Source organism: Echinops telfairi, unplaced genomic scaffold (assembly GCF_000313985.2).
Source record: "Echinops telfairi isolate 266 unplaced genomic scaffold, ASM31398v2 ScPeMD7_9;HRSCAF=40, whole genome shotgun sequence".
Classification (NCBI taxonomy): domain Eukaryota; kingdom Metazoa; phylum Chordata; class Mammalia; order Afrosoricida; family Tenrecidae; genus Echinops; species Echinops telfairi.
In genome coordinates, this window is record NW_022103906.1 from 74465627 (window position 1) to 74474941 (window position 9315).

General features: G+C 53.7%; 1 protein-coding gene across 1 annotated transcript in view; it reads left to right on the forward strand.

Moving 5' to 3' along the window:
- SLC4A5 (solute carrier family 4 member 5) overlaps positions 1-9315 on the forward strand; it is a 92078-nt gene that overhangs the window by 56654 nt on the left and 26109 nt on the right. Inside the window, exons 14-16 of the mRNA XM_045286580.1 lie at positions 364-497; positions 1092-1363; positions 7887-7945. Of these exons, the coding sequence (XP_045142515.1) occupies positions 364-497; positions 1092-1363; positions 7887-7945 (465 nt within the window). The remainder of the gene's footprint in view (positions 1-363; positions 498-1091; positions 1364-7886; positions 7946-9315) is intronic.

The window sequence follows — 9315 nt, forward strand, 5'->3', positions numbered from 1 at the left end:
CCAGGAGGGGTTGTGGACTAGCAGGATTAAGGCCTTGGGGGACCAGGAGGGGTTGTGGACTAGCAGGGTTAGAAGAGTGGGGGGCTGGGAGAGGGTGTGGACTAGCAGGATTAGAGGAGTGGGGGCCAGGAGGGATGTGGACTAGCAGGGTTAGGGGAGTGGGGGGCCAGGAGCCATGTGGACTAGCAGGATTAGAGGAGTGGGGGGCCAGGAGCCATGTGGACTAGCAGGATTCAGGACCTGGGGTGCGGGGAGGGGGGGACACGGGAGCCTGCGAACAAAGAGTGAGCACTGTGGCCTGGAGCCCTTCTGAGCTCGCTGGGGTCCAACAGGCCTGGAGCCTCACCACTGCCCTTGCCGCAGGGCGTGATGGAGAGCTTCCTGGGCACTGCCATGGCCGGCTCCTTGTTCTGCCTCTTCTCGGGACAGCCTCTCATCATCCTCAGCAGCACGGGGCCCATCCTCATCTTCGAGAAGCTCCTCTTCGACTTCAGCAAGTAGGTGCCCCCGCTGCTGCCGGCGGTACCTGCCCTGACCCTTGGGGCTGAGCCGGGAGTCTGGGCAGAGGGAGAAGGGGTCCAAAAAGGCATCTTCAGTGGGGGGCAGGGTGTCGGCAGGAGCACTGCCACCTCCCCCTGAGCCCTCTGAGTGCTCATTAGCGACGGGTGAAATCCAGGCCAAAGATGGGCAGCAAAAACAAACCGCTCCATGGGCGGGGGAGGTCAGAAGGCTGCACCCTGGCCTCCTTGCTGAGCCCACGTGTCCCAAGGCCTCTCCAACTTCCTCTGGTGGAATTCTCGTGTTCCGTCCTCTGTTCTGGCTGCTCCCCAACAGATGCATGAGAATGAAGGGGTCTCCACACCTCCCTAGCACACCCCCTTCCTCCCACCCCACCCCACCCGCCCTGCCCCGCCGCCACTGAGATTTTTTACCCCAGGGTTTTCAAAGACCAGGCCATCCCACCCAGGAATTCTCCCTCTCACAGTCCTGGGGGGCGGGGGGCACGTGGTCACCCTTTGAGGTGGGTCTGGGAGCGGAGGGCAGCCGGGAACGCCGGGCCGGGGTCTGCTCACCCACCGTCTGCCTCCCAGAGGCAATGGCCTGGACTACATGGAGTTCCGCCTCTGGATCGGCCTGCACTCGGCCGTGCAGTGCCTCGTCCTGGTGGCCACTGACGCCAGCTTCATCATCAAGTACATCACCCGCTTCACCGAGGAAGGCTTCTCCACCCTCATCAGCTTCATCTTCATCTACGACGCCATCAAAAAGATGATCGGAGCCTTCAAGTACTACCCCATCCACACGGCCTTCAGGCCGGATGCCGTCACCACCTACAAGTGCCAGTGCGTCGCCCCTGACACAGGTGACCGGTAACCCCAGATGTGCCTCGGGGCCCGCCAGTCTGGCACAGGAACGTGAACCTGCTTGGGAGGGACAGATCAGCCAATCCAATCTGTCCTTGGGAGGGACAGACCAGCCAAGCCAGTGTAGGGTCCACCCCCACACACACACACTTTTGTAAGGAGGCCAGTGGGATAGTAGCTCTGTTAAGAGTCACAGCCCGGCCACCACCACGCCCCCGCTGCCGCCAGGGTACATTCAGGAGAGAGCAGGGCAGCCCAGGAGGGGAGGGCAGCACCCTTGGCCTCAGGGTGGAGAGCTGATGTGGAGGCTGCCCAGGGCTTCCTGCCCCTGGAGGGAAGCAGACTTGGTGGCGGCTAGTCCTTCCCAGCTCCGAGCCTGAGTGGCACTGTGAGCTGTCCCTGCCACCCTGCTACCCTCCGGATAAGCTACAGAGGGAGCGTGTCAGCAGAGGGCCGCCAGGGCAGAGGCCTGAGCAAGAAGAGCTGAAGATCTGGGGTTAGTCTGCCTCTCGGGATGCGAGCGCTGACCGAAGGGTGGTTGTATCACGTAGGGCCCACTCAGCTACAAATCCCAGGGGGAGGGCACGGGAGCAGGGACTCCAGGGAGCCAGGCACCAACTGGGAAGGACTGGTGCCCAGCGGGGTCCGCCATCAGGGCTCTCAGTCCCTCTGGGGGGTCGGGGTTACTTGGACACTAGCTGGATGGCCACCACCAAGAGTGTGGTGAAAAGGACTTGAGCACTGGGCGGAGGTTTCGGTCACTGGCCGGTCAGCTGCCCATTCCTGATGCCATCCCTGCGAGGTCTTTTCTGGACAGGACACGGCCAGCTGTGCAGCTGGACATCTGGTGTGAACTCCTCCTTCACAGTCCTAAGGCTGCCCCTCCGGGCTGTCAGCGGGCGTGCCCACAGGTCTACAAAGCCAGAGGTCCTCTCGCACGACTCCCTACACCCCCAGGCTGGACCCACAGGGAGCCAGCTGGGTCCACAGACCACCCAGGACCAATTGAACCTCTGTTTCCCTAGATATCAGAAAGGGATATCGATGCTCGCCCATCTCACGGGACATCTCCCTGTGACGTTTCCAAATCCAAACGCAGATTTAAAACAAACACAAAAGATTTCACTGCTGTGGAGTCCTTGAGACTCACAATGACCTGTAGAACAGGGTAGAACTGCCCCCCACCCCTCCCATGGGTCTCTCAGACTGTAACTCTTTACAGGAGTAGAGAGCCCTGTCTGTCTGGTGGTTTCAAACGGCTGACCTTGCGGCTCAAAGCCCAGCACATGGCCACGGCGCCACCAGGGCTCCTCTACCCAGAGGAGGATGGAGGAAATAAGCAGACATTGGGTTGTCCAGCCCCTGCATACAGGCCACCAATCAAATACATGCAGCCAACCAGACACTGCTGCCAGGCTGTGTAGGGGTGGGGCAGGGGTCCTACCCACCACAGTGTAAGCCGGGTGTCGCCCTCCTCCCTGGGTCATGACCATGATTTCCTGAAAATGTCTGGTCTTGTTGTTGTTGTTGTTTTCCCTATCATCAATGTGAGCAATTCCATTTAACGCCATCCCTTTCCCTGAGCCAGGCCACCTGCTTTCCCACAGCCTCAGAGAAAGCCCCACCTGCCCGCCGGCCCTCTCCATCCTGCGCCCCACGGCCACTCTGAGACTCAGCTGTCCGGGGAGGAGCCAGAGTCCAAGAGTTCCTGGGGCACAGGTGACGGGCGAGTACGTCACGTGGGAGCAGAAGGGCCTACGACCACCTGGCTCTGCCTGGTGTCCCCTCTGTCAGGGGCCTGAGGGGGCCTCACTCTTCTGGATCATGCCAGTGCTGTGGTGTGTAAGGGTGGGCCCCGGACCAGACCAGCAGCTTCAATGTCCTTGGGAAACTTGTTAGAAACGTACATTCTCCCATTTCCACGGAGGGACCCAGTGAATCAGAGACTCTGGGTGGGGCCCCGCCGCAGGGTCATAACAAGCCCTCCTCTCCAATTCGGATGCTTGCTCCAGTTGAAGAACGATTGTTCAATTGAGCTATTAGTGTAAAAAACAAAAAACCTCACTGCTATCAAATTGATGCTGACTGGTGGTGGCCCTCTAAAGCCGGGGAGAACTGTCCCTGTGGGTTTCTGAGACGGTAACTCTTTGTGTGAGTAGATAGCCACGTCTTTGGCCTGCAGAGCAGCTGGTGATCTCAAACTGCCAACCTTGCAGCCCGAGACCTAGCAGCCCAGGGCATGACGGGTTATGCCACAGCACTCCTTGAGCTGTTACTTTGTATCAGTCTGGGTGGAGTAGTGAAACAAATTCATGGGCACGCTCATCTGTATAGGAAAGAGCTTTATATCCAACAGCAGTTGAACATTGAGAAAACATCCCTGCCTAGTCCAGACCACGTCCATAAATACGATATTAGCCCATATGTCTGATACTAATCTATAATGTCCTCTTCCGACTCACAAAACAGATGCAATGACACCAAACGCAGGGAGATCACAGGCAAGTGGGTACAAAGTCTTGTAGATCCAGTGGCTATGGAAGCATCTCCATGTGGCTCCTCCAGTTCCCAGTCTATCAGCTTAGTGCCATGTGTCTTGTCAGTAGAGTGTCTCTCAGGGAGTGAGCTAAGAGAGAGTGTCTCCCACCTTGAAGGAGGAAATACGGGAGTTCCTCGAATCCTCAAGTGAAGGCCATGCCCACACAGAGGCCTCATTAGCTATGACCCGATTGACAGACTAGACTCCACCTCTTCACTCTTAATCCTCTCAAGTCCCAAATAGACACCAGATGATGTAACTACCGCATATTTCTTAACTACAAAAAAAAAAAAAAGATGAGGCAATTTCAACCCAAGTCTGCCAGAGGCCAGAGTAGCACTGTGGGTTGTAGGGTTTTCCAGGCTGATTTTGCAGAAGGTGATCACCAGGCCTTTCTTCTGAGGCCCCTCGGGTGGAGTAAAGGAACTGAAAACAGGACCAGTTAGCTCTGATTAGAAGATGGAAAGGAAAGTTGCAGAAATTCCGGTGACCGTGGAGGGGGCCTGATACTGACAGCCCCTTCTTTCCCAGTCTGCGGGCGCCTGCCTACTAATGGTTCCAGGAGACTAGTTTTGCTGCAAAACTAGGTCCCCAAACGTTGGCACATTAGCGGTCCCTGTCTCTCTTCGTTATCTGAACATGTTTGGGAGATCTCTCTCCAGTTCATAGAAATTGGTTTTAAGTTTACAGAAAAACAGCAAAAAACAGAGGGTCCCACCCCTTCCCCTCCTGCATCTGGGACACCACACACTCTCTTTTTAATTTTCATTTTGTTTCCATTGTAACTGATTTGTATTCTCTTTGTTGATGCTGCACGACTGACTTGGCTGCTTTCAATCCCAAGTGAGTACCACTTCCTAAACACTAGAGATGTGAAATATTTTAGACATAGGTCCTTTCTGGCATGTCCCATGTCCTAGTTCTCCCACCTTCACCTCAAAGGGACTTCCAGGTAAACAATACAAAGTTCTCGCGGGGAAAGACTATGTCAACCAGAACCAAGCACATGGAGAATGTCTGGTTCTAAAAGGAGCTTACTCTACCCCCTTGTCGGAGGCTCAAGCATCAGCTCTGTGTGTGTGTGTGTGTGTGTGTGTGTGTGTGTGTGTGTGTGTGTGTGTGTGTGTGTGTGTCTTCTAGCATTTTCTTCTGCGGCCGCCCTGAGTCAGCCTTCTGGCATATCCTCTCTTCCCCCATCCGCTTGTTCATCCTGTCCCCTCGGCCGTGGAGGGAGAAAAGACCATCAAAGTCTCTGATTTCTAGGAAGGAAAACTTTTGCAGCCAGTGCCCACGGAAACAGCAGTCAAGAAGTCAAATGATGGTACTGCGCAAATCTGCTGCAAAAGAGCTCTAGATTATGTTTAAAAACACAAACAAAAGAGATGTCTCGTTAAAATACTTTGTGGTAGTTACCTAATCTTGTATCAATTTAAGGATTAAGAGTGTACGGGTGGAGTCTAGGCTGTCTGGAGACAGCCAATGAGACTTCTGTGTGGTCACAGCCTTCTCTTGAGAATTCTGGGAAATCTGGTACTGCCCCCTTGGGAACAGAAGACACCTCTCTCTCTCTGCTACTGCCCGGGAGACATTGCAGAAGACTAGCCACATGGACACAACCAGACCTCAGAAGCCATGAGAAGCCACAGAGAGACCCCTGCTAGCACTGAGATGCTTACAACACCACTGGACCCAAAGACTTTCTACCCACTGGCTTGTGAGTGTCCTGCATTTGGCTTCACTGCATGTGTTTCGTGAGTCTGAAGAGGAATTTATAAATGGTATCAGACATGATGTTTTCTCAATGTTCAATTCCTCTTGTATATAAAGCTCTCCCTTATATACCTATGCGTGTTTATGAATTTGTCTCTCTAGTCTACCCAGACTAACACATACTTGAACCAAGCCATGTTGCTTTCCATCACCAAATATGCATGGCAGAGCTGCAGAAAGAGTGAGGAGGAGCGGAAGCCATGGCTGCATTTGACCTGTGGTGCAGGTGAGGCACAGCGAAGATGCCGTGGACTGCCAAGGACAAACAGATCTGTCTTGGAAGAAGTGGAGCCCAAATGCTCCTTAGAAGCAAGGACGGCCAGACTTGGTCACGTCAACCGTGGGCATGTTGTCCAGAGGGACCGGTCCCCGAGAAGGCAAAGGAGAAGGTCGCGATGCAAAGACGAAGCCCTCGATCAGATGTACGGACAGTTCCGGCAACAGTCGGCTCGGGCAGAGAGTGATGGTGAGGCTGGACCAGCGGGGCCTGTGAGGACGGGCCGCGTTTTGTTCTGTTGCACACGAGGCCCTTGTGAGTGACCACTGACGTGAGGCCTAACAGCAGCACGGAAATTTTTTTCAGAACAACTGCCACCGACTCATGGGCTTGTAGTGCTTTTAGGAATGTCCTTCCTCGGGGCAAGACTGAATCCCTTGGCCACCCCCAGCTGCCATGGGAGTCAGCGACCCAGAGCGAGCTTGCGGTTGCCGAGCCACCACCCCTGGGGGGAGCTTGTTGAAGGTGGGCAAAGCTTCAAGAAGAATCCTTTCTTCCTCTTGGGTTCTCAACCAGCAGGAGCCAAATGGAGCTTGAGATGTGAGGTCCTAATTTCTTTCTCAAGAACTGGTACCAGACTAGTCCCAGGGACCTGGAGAACAATGATGTCCTAAATGTCCGACTCTTCTGAGATGCAATTCAGCTCCATTACCCCCCACCCCCAACACACACACACACACACACACACACACACACAGCCTCATTATCACAACCAGAAAATCTGGTTTGGTGGACAAACCTCCCCAAAGCTGCTGCGGTGAACTACTCAGTGGCCTGCCACTTGGAAGAGGCAGGTGAGGACAGCCTGGCCTTTCTCCTCCACCCAAGCCGCACAGGCACAAGAGAGAGGGCATGCGGTGGCCCTCCGCGCCTGCCCGTTTAATGAGAGGCCACATCCCCTGACGATTGGGGGAACAAGTGAAGCAAGCCTAGGGGGCGCGGGAGGTCCTGCATGGGAAGCAGAGGAGGAAGGGGGGAGTTCCTCTCCATTCTTCTTGTGGCCCCTGAAGCTGGACACCGCCGACTGCGGGTGAACACCGACAGCAGAGCCTTTGCTTTCCTGCTGGTTCTGCAAGCCTGCACCCGGTGACATGTTTCTTGGCCTGCGTTTCCGGGGAAGCTTAGGAAGAGAATATCAAAGCCGGTGCATGCTTACAGGTTCATTGGACCATGAAAAAGCATGCGTGGACGAGAGTGGGAGGGAAAGGAAGTGTCCGTAGAGAGAGCAGCTCTCTTGGTAGAGACAGGAAGGCAGGGGGAGGACTCTGGGGCCACCTGCCTATGGTGGGATTGTGTCTCCACCCAGTCACAAGCAGTGTGGCCTCGGGCAGCAGACTCAGCACTCAGCCTCTCTGATCCACCTCAGTTACTTCAGCTGTCAAATGGGGACAGCTCGTGGGGATTTAGGAACGTAAGGTCATGTAAGGGTGTGTGTGTGTGTGTTAGAGTAGATTCTGTGTGTGTGTGTGTTTTAGAGTAGATTCTGTGTGTGTGTGTCATAGAGTAGATTCTGTGTGTGTGTGTGTGTGTGTGTGTGTGTGTGTGTGTGTCACAGACTACATTCCGGGGAAATGTTTTTAAGTCTCATGGAGAGAAGTGGGTCCACTGAGCTATGGGGCTTCCCAGGGCACCTTATTCAGAAGCTTGTCTCCTGCGTTGTGTTGGCGCTGGGTCCCTCGGCTCAGTTTGGGAAGCCAGCCCTATGTGTCAGACAGGGACACCCCAGCTGGCCCGCTGGTCTGTCAGGACTCTAGGCTCAGCCTCGGTGGCCCTCGGCAAAGGGGAGAGAGTGGCTGGAGCCCCACAATGAAAGCCTGTTCCTGGCTTCCCTTCTGGAGGGAGAGGCCACAGGTGGGCGCCTGGTGAGGGGAGGGGGGCAGGCTGTGGGCCAGCCCAGCCACCGCTGACCGGCCTCCTGTCCTGTGCTTATCCACAGTGAACACCACCACGTCCAATGCTTCAGCTCCGCGGGCTCCGAGCACCAATATTTCTCTGGTGAGTATTTCGCCTGGGCTGGAAGCTTTGAGGCTTTTTGTCGGTGAGAGGCCCAAGGAAAGAGTGGGGGAATCGAGGTCCGTTTGGGGCGTCCAATCTCGTGGAGGTCCTGCTTCTTCACCCCCGCTGCTCTCCGGGGTCGGACAGGAAACTTTGTACTCTCCTCTTCAATAGCCTGCCTCATCCTATTAAATCCACATGCGTCCAGCCTGCATACATTCCTATCAATTCACATGTACACACATACCAAAGCCATCAGGAATAATCATGAGTTTTGAAGGAAAGTCTCCACAGCGTTAGGTTTGTCTCTGACAATTCCCTCAGAAACTGACCAGTGACATTCACTCATGTTTCACATGGTAACAGCATTCTCGTTCATTGTGTTCCCTTGGTTCCATGTCCAGGACCTTAGTTTCCCTGCATCCACCGCCCCCCCCCAAGTACCTCAACTTTGCTTGGGATTCAGTGTCGACCTTCTAGACGTATGCAGGTGGTTCTGCAGTAGAGCACTGATCGTGGGTTTATTTTATATGTCGCTCTGCTAAGAGATCGTCTCGGGATAGTTTGGGTAGGATCTGAAGAGCGTTTGAGGTAGCCCTTCAGTCTACCTGCTGTTGTTCTACCGTTTTCTCCCATTTTAACCAGACTATCCGTTGTGCCCCAGTCAGATTGGTCAGTATTGTTGGTCGGGCACCATCTAGCTCTTTGGGTCTCAGAGTCATTGAGGTTGTGGCTTGTGTAGGCTATCAGCTTTGTAGACTTGCGATGTTGGCCGCCCTTCTTACTCTTTTGCTCCTAATAAGTTAAAACTAGTAGTTGTGTTTTAGAGGGCTGCGCACAAGCTTTTAAGACCCTAAGCACTGCTAATCTCACCAGAACAGGAGCTCTGTGAGCTACATCATGTCAATTGACTGAGCTGTCCCATGAGACTATGGTCCTAAGCCTTTAAATCTGAAAAACCAATCCTGGAAGATATTTGGTTATATCCTGTGGTTATGTCTTCAATGAATAGTTGTGTCTGCCTACACATGTCAAGATTTACACATACATATATACTTCTCTATGTTCTCACATGTGTATGCCTATACCTACCCATAGGTGTATATGCCTATACCTGTCCTTATTTAATTCTAGATTTATTTTTTGTCCTTTCTTATTAGTCTGGGTAGACTAAAGGAACAAATTCCTCTAGTTCATATATATATATATGATGTCCTAAATGTCCGACTCTTCTGAGATGCAATTCAGCTCCATTACCCCCCACCGATTGACAGACTAGACTCCACCTCTTCACTCTTAATCCTCTCAAGTCCCAAATAGACACCAGATGATGTAACTACCGCATATTTCTTAACTACAAAAAAAAAAAA